The 20808-nt window shown below is 35.0% G+C and overlaps 1 protein-coding gene across 2 annotated transcripts; it reads right to left on the minus strand.

Annotated features, from left to right (window-relative positions):
* Positions 1-909: 909 nt before the first annotated feature.
* Positions 910-19738, minus strand: LOC108364461 (proton-coupled amino acid transporter-like protein CG1139). 2 transcript variants are annotated; one of them, XM_017618148.1, is made up of 7 exons: positions 19686-19738; positions 3310-3612; positions 2788-2974; positions 2463-2717; positions 2022-2392; positions 1770-1945; positions 910-1692 (listed from the first exon to the last, which is right to left on the minus strand). In XM_017618148.1, exons 2-7 carry the CDS (start codon positions 3501-3503, stop codon positions 1445-1447), a joined length of 1431 nt encoding a protein of 476 aa, XP_017473637.1. In that variant the 5' UTR covers positions 3504-3612; positions 19686-19738; the 3' UTR covers positions 910-1444. The 2 variants fall into 2 exon arrangements, with proteins under 2 accessions (XP_017473637.1, XP_017473636.1); XM_017618147.1 differs by lacking the exon at positions 19686-19738 and having other exon boundaries at positions 3310-3751.
* Between the last annotated feature and the right edge of the window lie 1070 nt (positions 19739-20808).

Here is a 20808-nt window from a genome sequence, read left to right on the forward strand (position 1 = left end):
TACTGTGCCTAAAACTATGCCGCAACTTGGTTTTAAGCGCTCTAATAATGACAACTGTCATTGTTATCGTTATGACCCACTGAGTGCGTGACAATGACGAAGCAATGTTGCAGGCGCAGTAATTGTGACAATAGTCATACGATAAATTTTGTCAATGATATATGATATGTATGTATATATAGCAAGTGCGCCGTCACATACCGCGCGCACACTTTGAACCGAAGCATGCATGCTGGCCCAATACGAGCATTCAGAACATAAATAACTTCTATTTGAATGCCTTATGAAGTAAAGATTTTTCTTAGAATATATAAAGCTCACATAATTTACTTACGTCAGCTCCAAAAATGAACACGTTATTTGTTCACTAAGGCTAAAATTCTACATTTTTGAAGCAATCAAGTCCGAGTGGGTACGCATGTTGTTGCTGTTTTCACTTGGCTTCTGTTACTTTCGCATAGTCAATTTGCCGAAAAAACTTGCCGGTGTTTTCCAATGTAGTGGGGCGCGTGCTTTTTGAAAATTTTCAGCATCGCTGTTTTGAGATGTCCACACTTTTGCTCGCTACTGCACATAGCATGTATGTATGTATATATGTATGTATGGGATAGGTCTGCTGGCAGCATTGGGTGCATGGAAATGAAAGACTTAAGCAACAAACTGTTTTGTATAGTAAAAAATTTACAGAAACGGTCAAATTCTCGCTTATAAGTTCAAATTCAAAGGATAGAGAGTATTTCCTAATTATGTAAATGTAAATAATGCACATTTGTGGATGTTTTCATAGCTATCGACTTCCGCTCAGTTGTGAATGATTGAAAATTAAAATAAAAAACTTACTGAAGTATTTTTAAATTTAAAGAAATTTTTTACTTTAGTTTTACAATAATTTGTACATAAATACTAAAATATACATATATATTTAAGTTACTTTATATGTATGTACATATGTAGTTAAATAATGTCGACGCTGGTTGAAGGCACGCACATTAATGTTTTATAATATCGCGATCTTTTAGTATTTAAATTGGTTCTAGAATAATTTTTACTAATATTTGTATAAACTATGTTATTTACACTCTATTCAATAATAAAAAATGGCAACAATTTTGCTTAATAACTTATAAATCCTAACCATTTGATTTATATAACAATATCAAAAATTTATGTTTTTATTGTCGAATCGATGAGTGCTCCATTATTGCAATTTCACAGCTTGAAAATATTACTTAGCTTAGTTGAAAACACTTTAAAGCGTTTATTTAACAATATGAAAAATACATACATACATATTGATATGCATGTACATATGTAGGTTTTTTGCCTTCTTTATAATACTTGTCTTTGCAATAAATTAGTATTTTATTATGTTTGAAACAGTAACTTAAAATATCACGGATTCAATTAGAATGTTTGTGTAATATCGCTAATGCAGCAGCGGCGCTCATTTGAAGAAGGTGGCAATTATCTCCGAGAGTGAGGTGGATGTGCCGATTATCAGGCCGAGTATGCCGACAATTATGAGCACAAAATTGCTGACCAGGAGCCATACTTTGGCCACACCTTCTCTGTGATACCAATGAGTGCAAATTTGAATAAGTGCTGGGAAAGCCAGACCGAGCGCTGAGAGGCAGAGCGCGCCGAAAAGGGAAATGAAGAGTTCCAGATTGGGTACGGCAACGGCTAAAAGGACTGCGAAAAGGAAACAAAAAATCATATTAAAAAATGTGAAAAAGTGGTGACTTATTAACGCAGCTAGCTGGACTTACATGTCACTAGAACTATGGACGTCCGCACTACGTATTCCCAGAAAAGTTTCTTTCGTTGGGGTCCTAAATGCTCCGCCACGTAATCATTCCATGTGATATCAATGGCAACATAGCAAGCCAACCCGTGAGTGATGTATATCGCAAACGCCAGCATTCCCTTTACACATTGGGCCAAACTGTTCGCAAGGTAGATTTTATAAACACAAACTCAAAACTCAAAAAAAAATAATAAAATGCATTAAATCTCCTTACATATCTTTCGATGGTAGATTCAATGTAATTGATCCCTCAACTTCACTGCCATAATTCAAGTAGCCGAAGAGACCCATTCCCGTGTAAAGGAACACAATCAGCACCATCGCTACGTTGAGCACACCGCAGCTGCCGCCGAACTTTTTCGGCGTTTTCATTTCATTCTCCAACGGCAGAATGATGCCAATGGCCTCGAGTGCAAACAGCACCGTACCGAAGAAAAGTGGAAAGCCAGCAAAAGGCGCCACCGCCACCTTGTCGTCCGTGGTGAAGGGCTCCCGGAATATATAGTAGCAGATGATGCCGAAAGATACCATGGTGATGCCGTTGGCGATGGTGGAAAATGGCGCTAGATATTTCAGATTGCGGACCTGTGAAATAGAAATCTCATAAGTAATCGAACAACTTAATACTAGTTAGTAAATCGTTTTGGAAACTTACCCAATTGATTAGAATCAGTGGCAGCAGAATGATCACCATGCATAGTCGTAAATCGACAGGCTCTTCCAAATAAAAATCAACGATGGATTTAATATTTGAGGCAACGAAAACGACGTAGACACAACAGCAGCCCAGTTGATAGATTAGCAGAAAAGTGTTGACGATGTGCCCAATATAGGGTGCCAGTTTGCGAAAGAATGGCGGGCCCTCCATTAACGCATGCTCTGCAACGCCGGGATAGTTCATGCTGGGCACCTTAGGGTGGGAGAAAAAAAATTTATGATAAAAATATTAAACGTGTGAGACTATTTTTTTTTTGTCAAACCTTTTTCCGCCGGCATAGTTCGTACTCGGCTTTAACGAGCTGATGAATGCAGTATGTGCAGATGAAGCCAATGACAACGGTACCTATGGTACCTGTTATGTAGCCAGCATTGCGAAAAGCATTCGGCATAGCCAGAATACCGGTGCCCAAAGAACCCTTCAGCAGGTGAAAGAGCGTCTCCGAATTGCTGTGTATGAAATAAGAACAAAAAAAAAACGATGCATTTCTTAGGGAAAAAATCTAACCTTCTGGTTAAGAGGCTATCGAGTTGCGAACAAGGAAATACTTTGTAACCGAAAATTAAATAAAACTAATAAAGAAGCGACTTTATTTGCGAGGAAAGGAACTGTTTTTATTGGAATATTTTTGATTACTGGTCAATGCATAAAACATTATTATTTAAACACTTTGACGGTACGTAAATATTTTTCTCGCATTTTTGATTTTTAAGTTATATACATATATACAAAGTTCACTCATCATTCACGGCCTCATGCCCCAAAAAATATTCATTATACTCACGTTGTTGGATGTTCCACCTCACGATTTTCATAGGGATTGTATTCATACGCGGCAGCATCCTTCGACGCCACTACACTCGCTGACTTGGCACCACCCTTTTCAGCTAACTCCAGTGAATATTTGTTGGCCGGCTTGTCGCTGACAATACTGTCGCCAATAAATGTCGGATTGCTGTGTCCATTTTTGCTCATCATAAAATCGCTGGTTGAACGCTCGAGCACAGTTTAATAAGCGAACCACAAATCCACACTCCTCTCTCACAGACAGATCAATTTGATTTAGTATGTAGCTAAAATTAGCAGACTACACAAATTTACAGAATTAACAAATGAGCGAGAGCGAGCTTGAGAAGTGGTTAAAAAAAAGAACATAATAAATTTGCTTGAAATCATTCGCGCGTTTTTTCACTTAATTGTCGCTAAGAAACTAAAACTAAAATATAGCAGATATTTGGATGCATAATCACACACAAATTTACATACATACGTGTACGTATATAGATTAGTAAGTACTTACATATATACATACATATATGGGGCAAAATAGACCTACTGGTCGCAGTGCTTTATTTAACTATCAAACTACATATATGGGTAGCGCATACCCGTGCACAAGCAGACGCTGAAATATTCAAATGTCCACATACGCATGGCTTTCAGAGCAATAAAACGCGAGGAATTCTGTGAAAAATGTAATTGCAATTAAAATAAACAAATACATAAAATATGCGGCATTATTGTCTGAAAATAGCAAGCCATCTATCAATTGCATAACCTTACTGGTTAGATATGATTAGGCGGCAGGGCTTGATGGGATTCACCACCTTCAGTTTCTCTAAAACCACTTAAAGCGCAGTTAAAAGTCTGGATGGTACCCTAATATCCAGTGGGCTGAGACCATCCAACCCGTCAAAGAGGTAGGCACTTTTTAGTTCTCTTACGAAACTATTCGGTGTAGGAATAAAACCAACCCTACGCTTCATAAGAGCTTCAAAATGGTTCTATGGAGAATAGTCACTGAGGTTTCCGTAGTTCACAGTGATATCAAAATGGTCTAAGTGAGAGAGGTCTGAGTGAATTGGTCTTTTGAACTGACTGCCACATCAACCTAACCTAACCTAACCCGTAAAAGGCATGCAGTGATGGCATAGTGACGCCTTATGTAACCCAACGAAGTGTGGATTTCTTGCTTGAAATGAAATCTTATTTACCTTCTTATTGGGAAGTTGCCATCAAGCCAATTCTGCACCACCGTGAAGATCTGTGCAACACAGTGGTCATAATTCATGCCGCTCATACTGAATCAGCAGTACGCAGCTGTGGAAGCTTTACGGAGCTTTCATCGGTATTCAACACACGGATTCCCGCAAGGAACGAATAGGAAGAAGCAATATTTAATCCTAGACGATAACTCAAGCAACACTTCATTATACACCGATGATTCTAAGCTAAATCATGCAGTGCGAAGTTGTGTTAACATATCTATTTTGTAAAATGAAGCTGCTGTAAGCTGACCACTGCCGCGTGGTTTTCCAAGGCAGAGCTTACTGCTGCGCTTTGGTTGATTGATCTTGATCTGTAGGCGGAAGATATTTTTTTCGGATAGTAAGGCCGCTATAAAAGTGTAGTAGTTTTGTAAAACCTCAATCAAATGTAAATATACTTCATTCGAGGGTAGACGCATTATCTAATGAGTCAGCCTACTGATAAATGCATACCAGTTAAAGAACTAGTCAGCCTTTACATCACGCTATGATAGTTTTTACGGCAGGGATACCCTTAAACGCAGGATGGCGACGCAGACGCCGAGATTGCTCAACTCTTGGCGCTCATATTAACTTGCCCAACCAATCGCACATACATACATAAATAGATACATACATATCATCGCGCTGTAGCGTTCACAATTAAAAGCTAAATAAGATCAAATGTTGGCAGACAAGCGTTTGTTAAATGACGTCGTTGCTTTGTCGTAGACAGGAAACACTGATCTTAACTTGTGTAGATCTGCGAACATCATGCATAGATTTGGCTATACATATGTATGTATGTATGTATTCATACATTTATATGTGCACACAACTATATTTAATTCGAACATGCAATGTATGTATGTACATATTTACAGTTTAGTGTTAAAAATAGATGAGTCTCATAGTTTGCCAGTTTATATTTTTACAAAAGCCTACAACAATGTCAAGTTCAATAATTTGCCCCAAATAGGTATGTATGTATGTTGATTTGTATAGTATGTGAAATTATTTCGCGCCCTACATACTTACATACATATGCATTGCTTGTGTGGCATGCAGTCGATATGTATGAATGCGTTCACTTAGTAGGAGTTCCAAGACATGTTTCAAAGCATGGCACCACTCTGTCTTCAACTCCCAAGTGCAAGCGTTTTTGCAAAGCAGCGCCAAGTGCCAGAAATTCCTTGGCGGCCATGTAGCTCAGAAGTTTTACACACGTACGCATGTGTATGCATCTACATACATATGTATATGTATATGTACTTATTTAGTTATTTGTTTTCGTATTCGCACATAAAAGTGATTTTTGCACCTTTAACGAATTGCACTAAGTGCAACAAATTGTGAAACGTACTCGCATTACTAAAGAGATCTATCATCGCGCCAGAATCGATACAACTAAAATTTCATGACTTTGACGTTAACATTTAGGGGGGGGGGGAAACGTTGATCATTAGTTTGGAATGCAACAAGCAAGTTGCCGTCATTTCGCTTGGCATTCGATCAAAAAATGCAAAATTCTGCAAAATTTTCCACTGTTTTTAATTAAATTCAACAATTCTATTACATATGTATGTATGTATGTATGCACATATGTAAATACATATCTGCGTATGCAGTATAAGAGATAGAAGCCTAAAATCGTAGACAGACGCCAGCATTGATCCGGATCTACTCGTTAATTCGGATATATGTATATTGGGAATTAACTGCAGTTAAACCGGTGTGTATCCTAGAATTAATGACAATACTGATAAGGTCAGTATGCAGCTCTCAAGAAAAGGGCCAAGAAAAAAATTGCCATTATTTCGTGTGTGTGTCCAAGGAATTTTGACATCTGATACTTAACGTAACTTACTACCTCACTCTTTCTTCAAGAACAGGAACAGAAAATAATCATTATTTTTTAACTTTTAACCGAAAACAGCGTCGTAAAATTATTTTAACTATACTCCCATATTTGTATTCGTACGTTCTACTGCAATCTATAATGATTTATATTTTTTGAGTTTGACTAATAAAAATCAAAAATAATAATTAATATCTGATTTTTATTTTTTCGATAAAAAATAATGATTATTTTATGATTTTTATTTTTTAACTTAAAAGTAATTATTATTCATAAAACTCAAAAGCTATCGACATATCCTTTTCAGAAAAAAACCTAAAAAATTTTGGTAGTCGTGGTATACGAACCCACGACCTCGCGACTCTCCTAATTCGCAACACTGCCGTCTGTCAGTATACAATTTTGATCTGATCAGCTGCTCCGTTAAGACGCATCAACGCTGCCGTCTGCCTATGCTATAAGAGTCCGGATGTGGTAGAGACTTTGAAAGGTTGCGGGAATATTAAAATTTTCGAATTTCCCCGACTAAATGATTTATTGGTTTATCTTCTATTGATTTACATACTAACATAGGCAAAAAGCAATATTTTTGATCAAAGCCAAATCTCGCGATAAAAACGTATGGACGAGGGGTAAATGTGAATATATCTTTTAATAGCTAATTGGCAGTCAATCGCAAGCATTCAAGTGCATTTTTGGCTTAAGAAAGCTTTCTATGAAATTTCTCTATTTCGGAAAATTTCAAAACGTTTAATAAATGTAATTGACGTTGTTAATAACGTTACTGGCAAAAATATCCCCTTCGAGGTAAAATACATGCCAGCGTTCTAGAACCAATTAAAATCTAAGGCTCCGAGATTTCGGCAGATGCATTTAACGTCTCTTCATAAAGTGAGACAAAAGCCTCACACTGACTGGCTTTCAATGCATCCGTCTCGCAAAAAAATGTGGTCATGTTTCATACCATTTTTTATGTAAATTAAATTTTACCTTTTGCATTTATTTTACATCGAAATATTTATTTGTATGGAAATAGATAAAATATTTACGCTGAATCCACATTCACTTAGCAGTTCAGTGTTCTCGCCTGACCTTCGCTTACGACTGACTAATCAATTCGAATTAATTGGTTACGATCAAAACTTATATGTACATACATATGTATTTATACATACATACAAAGGCCACAAATCTGCGCTGAACTATAATAACTTTATTGGCTTTTTCATACATATGTATGTATGTACATTCATATACATACATAGGTACCTGCTTAGTCATACACAAGTGCATAGCAGTTTATACGTTATTTTTCTTTTCATGCCATTCACGAAATAATCACTTAGATATACAAATTTGTTTAAAAAAAATGTATTAACCATATCTGAAAAATATGATTCATACATACATACGCATCTTCACGAAGTTATTTTCGTGCTAGAAAATAAATTTGTTACACACCTAGATTATAATTTTTAGACATAGTTTTATAGATCTCCATACAGACCGACTAAGTAGTTGGCGGTATATCACTCAGCAAGTACCAGAAACGATGCCTGGTCCCGTGAGATTTAAAATCAACAGCAAGGAACTATTTCAAGCAACAAAAATACGAAAAATATTTCTTGTGATTATTCTTGGGTATAGCCCTACGAAAACCGAAATCGTTTGTTGTTTGTGGAAGACATATATGTAACTCGGATGAGTAGACTGCAGATCACCCTATTTCTGTGACAACACGAAAAAGTACAGCGTAAACTGTTGGAGACGCAATGGAAAACATTCGGTCTTGAGTGCCCTAAACATATATCTAACCATAAACCTATATCGCTATTTAACTGAAAGGCTTTTAATTATTCATTGCAAGTGCACATTAGACCGTATAACGATAAATGGGTTAAACAAAAAATTCAATTCATTCCAATCGATTTGAACACGCAATAGAAAAATATTTCATTAAAGTAAAATTTTTTACCGAACCGAGTAAAAAACAGCTAAATCTTTTTTATAATATCTTTATTTGATGTCCGATTTCTATAAGTGATACATCATTGTAAAGGTGCGTAGGACCATATCATTTGCATGAAAACTACATCCTTTACGCAATATAGTTTGACGTCACAGAATAATCTTTCCTAGGGAAAGTATGTAGGATTTTTAATACATTTACAATGTTATATCATTTATAGAAATCGGACAGCAAATAAGAAAGTTATTGAATAAAACCGACTTAGCTGGTTTTACAGGGCGCCAAAGCATAAAACTTGTACTATCTTGAAATACACTAATAAGTAAGTATTCAATCAAAAACGCTTGGAAGAAGTTGACTTTTTTTGTGATACGCTCTAATGTACGTACATGCATATACATGTTCATACATACCCAGTAGATAATTTCATGAATTAAGAGCCCTTCCGAAAGGCCTTCCTGAGACTTAAGAGACCTTCCACTCTACATTTCTTTCTCCTTTCTTTTTTATATGGAGTGGCACAAATTGAAGGACTTCTTCTTTCGCTACCCATGGAAAGCCTTCCAGAAGGGCTTTTATAGGACGTACTTCCGAAGACCTTTTGGAGGAGTTCTTTTAAAGTTGCTTCATTAATTTATACAAATCATACATCTTTGAAGTATTTGCTTAGGGTTTATATCAAATATGTGTTATTGCAATTTAAAATATTTTTTTTTAAAATGCATTTGTAATGCTAAATAATATAAATTTATGCATTCGCGTAATTTGTATGTAAATGGTTAAGAATGTTCTAGAAGGCATGCAAGGAAACACTTTTTTCAGCCCTTCCTGGGTAGGCCTCTTAGAATGGCTTTACTTAAGAATGCCTACCCAAATTATCTTCTAGGTAGCTTGATCATTCTTAAATAATGAGTTTATAAGCCATACCATATTTTTGATTGAAGAATTGATAAAATACATCAAAGTACGAGTAATGTTAATAAATGTTTGGTATTTCTGAATTAATTACTACTTATGTATATACCAACTGGTTTTCTTGAAAACGATTTTTCTCTGTTCGCATTATTACTTGTTAATTGCGATACGCTGTTGGTTATGAACCAGCTGCAGCTAGAAAAGGTAAACATTGGGCACTGCAAAAAAAAAACCAAATCAGCAAAAGCAAAGTAAACTAAAATGAGAAAAAAATGTATAAAGCAAACATGCAAACCGGTTGAAACTTTGCATAAATCAGTTGAAATAAATCTTGTCAACGTTGTCTGGCGCGCTTTGTTTACCAAAGCCAAATTCATTGCCAAAACGGCTATTAGATTGTCCAATTATATTTTATTTTTGTATTTATGGCTTTAACTCGCATTGGCGATTTTTTTTTTCGATATTTATTTATTGTAGGAACCTTCTTCTCCGCAATGAAGTGTGCTAAGCGCCACTTGAATATGTAAATGTCTTATTTATTACTTAGTATATACTTAGCAGCCAGCAATTTGTTGTGATTTCTTGATTTCTTTTCTAAACAAATTAATATGCGATATGTATGTATGTATGTATGTAGGTAAGTATGCATGTTTTAGTTAGATGTGTATTTAACGTAGACTGGGTCATTAATGTTTGTTGCTCCATTAACAGAGCGCAAATGGTATAGTCAAATATGTAACACTCAATTATTGATTTGAGAATTACAGTAACTTTTATTCGGATATCTAAAGCGGCCACTGGAGTCTTGTTGTTACTTACAATGACTAAGAAACCAATGACAATCAGCTGGTGCGATTAAAATATGTAACTGTTAAGAAAAAAGCTTTCATAAGCCAGGCGATTTTCTGAACAATTGATGAACAATTTAAAGTTATGCTGATTCTTCCAAATTTCATTTTTTTTTGAATGTGGACGAGGAAGAATTCGACGTACATACATACATACACGTTATGTCCATACATATGTACGTGCTCTTACAATTTTATGACTGTACGAGTATAAATGAAAATCGGTTATTTACTTTTATTGACTGTGCTCTGCTCTGGAATCAGATGTTTCAGTTAAAACCAAAAAAAAAAAAACTAACTAAAAAACAAAACAGAGTATTAACTCATCCGAATTTAGGTTATGTAAGTAAATAAAGCAAAAAAAAAAAGATATTGAATTATTTAAAAATCAGATTTCTTTATTGATTATGATGTGAAAAATGGTTTTTGTATAAAAATTAACTATACAACACAACGTATAGATACGTAAATAAATAACTCAGCTTAAAGCACGTGTGTCATACACGGAAATGAATGCATTAACTGGAAGTCCAATTGAAACAACTTTTGCAAAAACCTGATCGTAGCAAGCAATAATTAAGTATAAACAAATGAATTGGGTCAAAGGAGAATACAAATATATACATACATACATACACACATACGTATGTACATGTACATATGTGTGTAGTTAGAATGGCATTGAATCAGGCATAGTGGAAGGAAAGAAAAAATAAACACATAACAAAAGAAAACAGCCAGAGCTCGTTAACTAAAATTTCATTAAGGTAAGGTACATAGGTACCGCTCGTAAGAAAGATATCGGAGCGGAAATATGGTTTTTTAACAAAATTTTTGATTGATAATTTGCATGGTTAATTTGTTCTATACGTGGATAAGTGTCAAAAAGTTAATGAAGCTCTTCAACTTCGGTTTTGTTGAGAACATTGCTTTCAACGACATTTGTGTTTGCCGAAGTTGAACCGCAGAAGCCGAGTTGCAATTTTTAAAAAAAAATTTTAAATTAAACGATTTGTAAGAAATGTGATTCAAGTTGAACATTTGGATGTTCAGTTCAAAAGTTAAAAAAACTTAAAATCCCACACTTAATACGGTTTTCGCTGTTTAAAAGGTAGTCAAGCTGAGGCAGCGGCAACTAATTAAACCAAAGGAGTCTGTGCCCTCCATCCCGAAGACTATGGCACATAAAAGAAGAGCTGTGGAAATACACTAAGGAAACGAACGTAAGGCACTTGCTCATTAAAACACGACCAAATCTGGGTTATTATTGCCCCGATACTTGAAGCGAAACTTTATCCTGCTTCTCCTCAAGAAAATAAGTCTAGAAGAAATATTGGAAATTTTGTGAAGAGCAGTGCATTCCCCATACCAAGCTCACTAAAGTTCACTAGAACTTTTCTCGTAGGTAGAACAACTTTCGACATCAAATCTGTTTTTATTAACGATTTTGAATCGATTCTGAAGTTAGTCCAAATAATTAATGTACAAATATTTAGGGGATCCTTAAGATATTAAAGACGTTATAAAGTTTTAAGAGCGTAAAACTTTACAAGAGTTTAAATGTTTTGTTGCTGCCTTGCATAGAAAAAGGATTAAAAAATACAACTATGAATTCTATGTTTTCGCTGCATATAGCGGCATAACATGAGTATAAAACTTGTGTAATTTTTTAAGATTTTTCCCCCAATTGTAAAAAAAATATTTTTTAAACTTGTGTGGAGGAGTCAACACAGTAAAATCTGACATATCGACGGCTCAATGGAAGATCGCCTTATCTCGGCCGATGGTTAAAAAACACTCTATATCAGCAAGCGGTTAAAAAATTTGGTTGAAGAATGCTCTACATATCTCAGCAAATGGTTCAAGACGATGAATGTATGTAGCGTAGGTAAATTTTTGACATTTTACGGCGCTTTTCCAACAAATGACAACAAAATAGCGCTCCACCTTTTGAAGGTGGTAAATGTACTACTATAGTATGTACATATGATCTCAAAACAAACATACATATCTAACACATATGTAATATCAAAAATGATAAATTTTGAATTAAAGCAAAGTATGTACATTTAAGAATTGTAATGGCCAAAAGAATACAGCTCTTTGGTGTGGAAGAAAAGTGTCAAATGCTCTCAGTAAAAGGTTTTCTGAATTAAAAATGGCTCATATTCTTTTAATCGTGATGCTTTATATAAATATATACATACATATATTAAATATAATAAATCAAATATATTAAATATAATCTTATGAAAGATTAAAGCAAAGGCACAGAATGTATGTACAGTGGCGTTCAAAATAATAGCAGCAAAATTCAAAATGATGCTGTTGGCAAATTATCTTTATTTATTTTGTAGTTAATAATTTTCATTTAAAATATGGGTCGATCTATATCAGATACCACATGAAGTTTCAAGGCTTATACAAATTTCCAAACAATTAATCAAACTTACAAAGGTTGTTATCACTATTTCAAACTTCTTAAACAGAATCTTTAGTTTTGTAGCCCATTCAATTTTAGTGCAATAAAGTTCAATTTTCAAGTCGCTAAAAATTACCGTTGCTTTTTTCGTGGAGGGTGCGTGTACATCCTTAGGATTAGTAAAGCTCAAGTATTTCCTCAAATTTGGCATTTTATATACATATATGCATACATACTTAGCTGAAATAGTTAAGCTTCAGATCACTGCATTTTCGGCTAATTGGAATGATTTAGATAATCTTGAGGAGATTAAAAGATAAGTCTGGTCATACAAATTTCTCATGACCGTCATAAATGTGACACGCGCCATTAAAAATTCGATAGAACTTTTATCATTCATGTGATTTTAGTTGCAACATGAAAGTAAGTATGTACATACATACATACATATGTATGTACATATCTAGGGATTATCGCACATCACGAGCGAGTGAAAACGTGAACTAAAGCAAAACAGCCCCCCTTTAGTGAGCAGATAATTTTCAAAAAGATTGCAGTTTTAAAATCATTTAGCGCTTTAAATGACACGCTCGCAATTGACTGACCGACCACATACACACATGAGCAATTTATATGTATGGAGATGTGTGCATCTACACTACACACAACCCATGCGCTGGCTGGCTTTTAAGTATGGACGGACAGCTAAAACTCTGTATCGCTCAGCATAGCTCAGCTCGGCTCAAATTACAGGCAATTTAATGGCGTCACTAATGTGCACATTGATAAAAATCGCGAAATTGTCTGATATGACCAGTCTGGTTGTTGCTGTTGTTGTCGTGCACTTGTTATTTACGCGCTATTTCCGGTTCCGTTCATGCTTTTGTGCTTTTTTTTTGTTCGTTCATCCATGGCGATAACGACAGAGGGAGAAGCAATTGAAATTACATGCGTACATATATACTCGTACTTTGCTTACTTTATTTGTAATAACTCTTCATCAGCTGGAACTAAGAAAAGGAGGACAACGACGAGCTGCACGAGACAGTGGTTGCGTTGAATGTCGCGTATACGCACTGGTGTGTCGGCTGAATCGGCCAAATTTTGCGAAAGGCCAACAAATGAGTAGCACTTCTGCAGTGATGCATATGTATGCATGGATATACATATGTAAGTATGTAAATGCATTTACATATGTACATATGTAGATATTTCAATATTTTTATTATTAGCTATCAGCGGCGTCCGCTTCCACTTTCACAATTAAACAGATTTGCTTTGACTTTAATTTGCTCCAGTTGTAACCGGTGACATTTACATACATACATTCATATAAATACGAGTGCATACAAACGGCGCAAAATGCGCGTACTCTGACCCATTTGTTGCCACTCAATTGTTTACAAACATTTTGCATATACATACATATGTATGTATGTAAACGAGTGCATGCGCTTGAATTAAATATTTGCTTAATTTTAATTTTAATTTAATTCTTTTACTGCTGCTGATGTTTTTGTTTTCATTTGTGCTCAATGTTACATCGCTGTTAGCTGCATTGTCAAGTGAACGAAACGTGCCGCAGAAAATTTAAAGCCTAAACGCAAAAAAAAATTAAATAAAAACAAATTCCACAAATTTTTTCTTCAACTGATTTCAAATCGCAAACTTCGCAATTGCTGCGAAAAACCTTTGAAGGGGTTTACTGCCGCCGCCGCACCAAAGATGGCCACAGGCTGCAGCGAGCTGAGTGGCGGCATGGCAAGCAGCTGCCGTGTGCGCATTGGCGCGGAATTAATGCACTGAAATGCCAATTTTAATTACAGCCAATAATTAGCAGTTGTTTTAATTTTTGCACTACAGCTTTTAATTTGTATTGCAGAGATTGTAAGATTGCATCAAAGTTTTGTACTCGAGTAGTTATTCGGTTTTCACATTTTGGAATTACCATAATAATTTTTTGCTTTAGTTCCATTTACCTTTTTTGTACGTTTTTATCAAGAATTTTGGCCTTTTACACGTTTCACTGATGACGTTCTTTACTTCAGTTTTCAGTTGTTTGCTTTCGTTTTAATTTTGCTTGTTTAGCATCACACACTTCACTTTTTATAAATTAACAAATTGTTGTTGTACTAGTTGTTATCGCTCACTGATCTCATTTTTTTTTCTTTCTATTATCTACACTTGTGTTACATATTTCTGCACTTCTATGCATGCATATGTATAAATGCCCAAATATTTACGTACATACGTAAGTAGATATGTATGCTTCTCTCAATAGATATGTATGTTTGTAGTTATAAGATTTTGAGCTAAACCAAAAGTGAATCTCCGCATCTGATCTGATCTTGTTGGCCGCTCGTTAACGACTAAATCCAATTCACATTGAGCCACCGAGTTTTAAGTGACGACTTGAAAGCTGCCACAAAGAACCGGCGCAAGCGCTTCGCCGCACATTGTTGCTCTTGCTTTGGTTTGGTGGGTAGTTGGGTATTCGATTGTATGTATGCAAGTCATTTAGGCTTGTCACATTGTGTGCGAGTGTGTGTGTGTGTGTACATGCACTGTTTGCACTGTTTATTTATATTTGTAAGTATATTTTGAAGGTGTAATTTTCGTGAATTTACCCTGTTGTCTGTGCTAATATCGAGTCTAATTTAAATACATACATATATACATACGTACATATGTAGGTATGCACGCGCTGGCTTGCTTGAATGTGTACTTTGCGTGCTTTACGAATTTCAATCGATCGCACTCTGGCTGATGTGAATATTTTTGCTCTGTAATTGTAATTATTTATTTTCATGTTAAAATAAATATGTATGTATGTATGTACATATATGCCTATATTCTTAAATGCATTGCACAAATTAGCGCCTCGATTCGTTGTATTTATCTTTATGGTGAACCTTTGTACGGTTGATGACATTAAATTGCGTTGCCTAGCATCCGCAAAATGACAAGCAAATTAAACTGTTTTCCTATTGCACAAACTGCTTATAGGTTTAAAAATATGTATGTAAGCAAATATACTTGCTTGTTTATTTATTTGTTTACCTACCTATTTGGCACTCCAAAGTCCCTTTATTTGTGTATTGCCAGGAAGTCTTAGGTCTTATTGAAACCATTGATATCAGCGTCTCGAAAATTAGACAAAGCGCAATATGTGTAACTTCTCTTCATCAAAAAAAGATACGAATGGACTCCAGTTCCGAAATTATTTAACGCGCTTCCCGATGGTGGCAGGGCTTCTCTAGCTATCGAAAACCAGGTACTTAGTACCGAAGAGAAACGACTTGCATGCTTTATCGGACTTAGCTAAAATCTCTAAGGCGATCGCCAAAAAAGAATATAACGAGGCGCTTCGTGCCCAAGTTGTGGTCTGTGTTCTTATTCAGTAAACGGTTTACCGGTATCGCCATTCAAAAAGGTTGGGAAGTGTTCTATTCCTATGTCCGAATGTCCCTTTCCAGATTTCTCTATACGACTACGCATGTAAATATGTACTAAAGGCTCGGGTGGCTTAAGAGATCATCACTTGTTTTGAGGTGAAGGAAGGGAAATCTTGTTCAGTGATGCCGATTTCAATAACAGCTTTAAAACACTTCTAAAGAATTGGTTCAGCTAAAGCCCCATAACGTATTTTTGGAATGAAAATAATGAGATTTTTTTTTTTTTTATTTTTCCAAAAATAAATCGGCGAATCTCGTAGGATAGAATAAATTGTATAACTTCCGTTCAAAGTCCGTAACTTCTTTTGGCGCGAAAAATATTAAAAAGAAAGTAAAAATGGCGAAGAATATAAAAAACTAAAATAAAAATTTGAGTTAAAATAATTTCACTTAACTGCAAAAACCTAGACCGGAATTTATAGCCCTAACGTCATGAATGGGTGTAAACTTACTTATCAAGCCGCATTCATATAAGGTGGTAGCAAACGTATATAAATAAAAAGCCCGTCTATTTTGTTATTGCTTTTTGGTACTTTAGGATGTCAAAACGAAATAAAATAGGAGCTAACTTTCGCCTAAAGTTACGCCATTTCATCTTGGCTGCTATTCTACCCTACTATTTAGGGCAGAGACAAAAATATCAAATCAGCTGTTCTACTGTTCACCACCTTACATGAATGCGCCTTAATACTTATTTTTATAATTTAATATATTTATTGGTCTCTAAAAGTTTTGAAAAATACATAAGCAAGTGTATGTACATAAGTGTACGTATTTAAATGTCATTATTACTTTTAATTTTATGAGTAAGAAAATATTTCCATTGGCTGGCAGCAACATCAGGATAAGCGGACGAGTGGCAATTGTTTGCTAGCTCGTGTAAAATCTACAAACATACACATGTACAAATTTATGTAGGCTATGTATGCGCGAGATTAAATTAAATAAGTTGCCAAAAATTTTGACGCATGGGTAGTTTGACTATGAAAATTGCAAAAAAAATGATACATATAAAATGAAGTATGTAAACATATGGGGTGTAGATATGTATGCTCATTTGTGTGTGTATATCCAAGCATGTATGTAGGCAACATCTAAATTGGCAATAAAGCCATACAAAACGTCATAAAATTTTTGGTTAATGCTGTAAACGCTCATAAATGAAGTGCCCGCCAACTGATAAACGAACATACATACATTAGTATGAGAATGCGAATGCAAGAGTACAAAGTACATATGTTTGTATGTATGTATGTATATATAGTATGTGCAAAAACGTGTAGGCAGTTGAAAAGATTCGTGCGCATGTGAATGTGGTAGAAGGTGGGGGTGTGGCAGAGGCATTGTTTTGGGTTCAACACATTTGATGTACAAATTTAAAACTTTCGAAATAATGCGATCCAAAAGAAAAGCGAGAAAAAAATGATGTGGACTTATATGTCGTCGCGTCTGCGTCATTGTAAAAAGTGCTAGGGTATAGCTGAAAAATTTACACGGTTCAACAAAATTTACACGGTTTAACAAAATTCGGACGAGTTTGATCTCGAAAACGGGACCGAGCTCATCTTAGTCATCATTCATTTTTATTTCATTTTATATATTTTTTACATATTTTTTTTTTTTTGGAATTCGCTGTTTTTTTCATTTTCCGACATTTAACAGTTTTTTCTCAATAACTAGACGTGCTAGAAAAAAATTGCAAATAAACTTAAAATCAGCATCAAAAAATCCGTAAAATGAGGCTGGCACCATTTTCGAGAACAAACTCGTCCAAATTTTGTTGGACTATGTAATTTTCAAATCTCGTTTAGAATTAAAATGAAATGAAAGATCGAAATAAATATGAATAAATCTTTTCCTCAAATTTACCTTGCGAGCTAAATATAAAAATTTTTATTTACTTTATAAAGTTAGAACTTTCAAATATTCCTCACTCATTGCAAAATTAAATATTTCTTACAGTGTAATCAGGCTGCTTATATCTACACACATATGTACATACATACTTATTGCATGTACAACGGTAAATGTTGCTGCATTTTAATTGAAATTACTAAATTCACTTGATTTTTTCTCGTGGCTTTCATTTTTTTTTCTTGAAATTTTTTTGGTGCATCGTTCCTTTTTGGGAACTGCATCTTCGATTTCTTCTTCGGCTGCTGCTTTGAGTTTCTTTAGGTATGGTACGTAACGTCTTTGTTGTTGGCAGAGGCGCACAACCTGGGGTGCAGAAACCTGTAATTTTGCGGCGTAAGTACACTTGCCAATAAGTTCACAGCGATCTTCATAATTACAAATCTATGCAAAAAAAAAAAACAACAACTTGAATGAATACCTGGACCACATGACATCACTGTTTGGCGCACTGGCTCAGTATCATTGGTGATTGCTTTTGTTGCTGCTGCGCGCCAGCTACTTGCTGCATTACCATTTTATTTATTTTTATTTTTTTGCCATTTGCACCGACATGCGCCACTCTTCATCATTGTATCATTCATGAGAAGAATTTATTGTCTTCATCAAATCGCGAATACGGAATACTCACAGGTAGTCATTTCGTTGCAGACAAGTGCGGGGGAATGTGTAATGAAATGCCAGCAGCAAACAGGTTGATGACTGGCCAACACGACGTGGTGGTACCTTACAGCTGTTTGAGAGAAAGATTGACTGGGCTTGCAAAAATGACAAAAGCTAAGCTTGTTGTATATAAAAATTATTCAGAGCAAAAAAAAAACAAGGAATTTTCAAACTAATTCCGAGCGTATTCTCAATCAAACTGCGATGAGTTAGGGAAATTTTCTTTTGAAACCGACTGTTTCTGGACGCGTTCAGTGGTAGCCAAAGTAAACCCAAAACAATGCCTTAAACCTAAATAATAAAGCTACATACATATATGCGTCATACTATTTTTGTTATAATTTATTATAGGAATTAAACGAAACATTGAGGCTACATTAGAATTGTAATTACTTTCCAACCGATTACCTCATGCCCAATATGAGTGCCTATGCACCTACATACATATGCATATACATATGTACATGTGTTGAGTAAAACGCTATGATTACGTTTAAACGTTTATACGTTCGTGTAAATTACTCACACTAAACTTGAAAACAATGTTTGACTAACAATTAAACGCTGGTGCTGGCGTAATAGACGCCTTGCCATACGAACGATAAATAGCAGTTAAAACGGAATATTATTTAGCGTATCACGTTGTCAACATTTTAATGAGATTCCATGAAATTCGTAGCGGGCAATGCGATTTTGTGCTTTATGCCTAAATCACAATTGTAGGAACAAGATCGATTTTAACACATTGAAATGAATTGACTAACTGGCTAACGTTAAATTGGAGCTAATCACATCTATATATATACATACTTACATACATACTTAAGTACTAATTTACATGTTCATACATAAATCTGTATGCTGGTTGACTTTGTGACGTCCGTTTTGAGATTTATTTGTAGGTATGTATTGGATGATTGATCATAGGCTTTGAATATCATCGAACTCCCAATCAATTCAAAATGGATCATTTAACCTTAATCATAAACGTGTAAATTAGACAAACCAACTAAATAAATAAATAATAAAATAAGCAAACACTCATTAGCACGTCTATTTAAAAAAAATAAGCAAATATTTACCACTTACATTTTCGCTAAGCGCTTGGCCAAGCTTATCCTCTAATATGTTGGATGCGGCTTGTCGCTTTCTCACAAGTGGAGACACTTCAGTTTTCCGCCGCATTCTAGCTTACGAGACGTTTTTTTCAGGAAGTACACTCTTATTCTTCTTCTTCTTCTTGGTATGGTGTGCCCAAGTCCTTCACCGCCTGGGCTTTCCAAGAGACATTCTTATTTCTCTGTTAGCAGCAGCGGGTGGCGAAATCGTACTGTCATCAGCACTGCATACGTCTTCCTTTAATTCAACTCTGCAGACTTTGTTTCGATCCTGTAATACAGGCTGATGAATTTTACTACCTTAAGTGCCGTTGTATCAAATTTATTATTAAATATTATATTTATTTGCACTTCAAACATATTTTTTTAGAGCAAAATTTGTGTTTAAAGGGCAGATAAATTTTAAAACCCACCCAAGAAACGGAGTTTACATTTCTTATAATATATATATTGTTAAAAATAATTAGATTTTTCTAAATCATTCAAATTTTATTGTTTCGTTTTGTAAACTTCTACCATTGATCTAATTAGCAGAGCCACTACGATTTTAGTATCGGGAAGGGCCTTGAGTCTTGTCAGGAAACAAATTCAAATCACTGCGCAGAATTGTCTGCAGTGATTCCTCTGCGGAGATGTTAAAAATACTTGTAAAATAGTATTTAAATATAAATACCTTACATAAGGAGTGTTTGAAATAAAATGTCAAAAAAAAAAAGAATTAAAATGATGTAAAGGAAAACTTTATGAAATGACGAGTAAGGAAGAATAGAAAATGTACTTTAAAATACAAAATACAAAATACTGCTTAAAAAAACAATCAAATATACAAATAAAAAATACTCTTGTAAAAAAGAATTTAAATAAAAATTACAAATACGTATTTATTTGAGCAGGTACTCATATTTGATAGTCATTTGAGCAGATAGATACCTTGTCAAAACGCCTGCCTTCCAATTGTGAGATTTGGTGCTGAGGTTTCGAAGTAACTGTCCCACGCTAGGCAAAGTGTTTATTAGTCTCCGCATGGTCCATCTGCTGGGCGACTTTCCCCCAAAAACGCGAAACTCCCGTTAGACGAAAGTTACTGACTCAAA

The sequence above is a fragment of the Rhagoletis zephyria genome, unplaced genomic scaffold, assembly GCF_001687245.7.
Source record: "Rhagoletis zephyria isolate East Lansing unplaced genomic scaffold, Rhagoletis_zephyria_1.1 Rzeph_scaffold_01561, whole genome shotgun sequence".
In the NCBI taxonomy this organism is placed as follows: Eukaryota; Metazoa; Arthropoda; class Insecta; order Diptera; family Tephritidae; genus Rhagoletis; species Rhagoletis zephyria.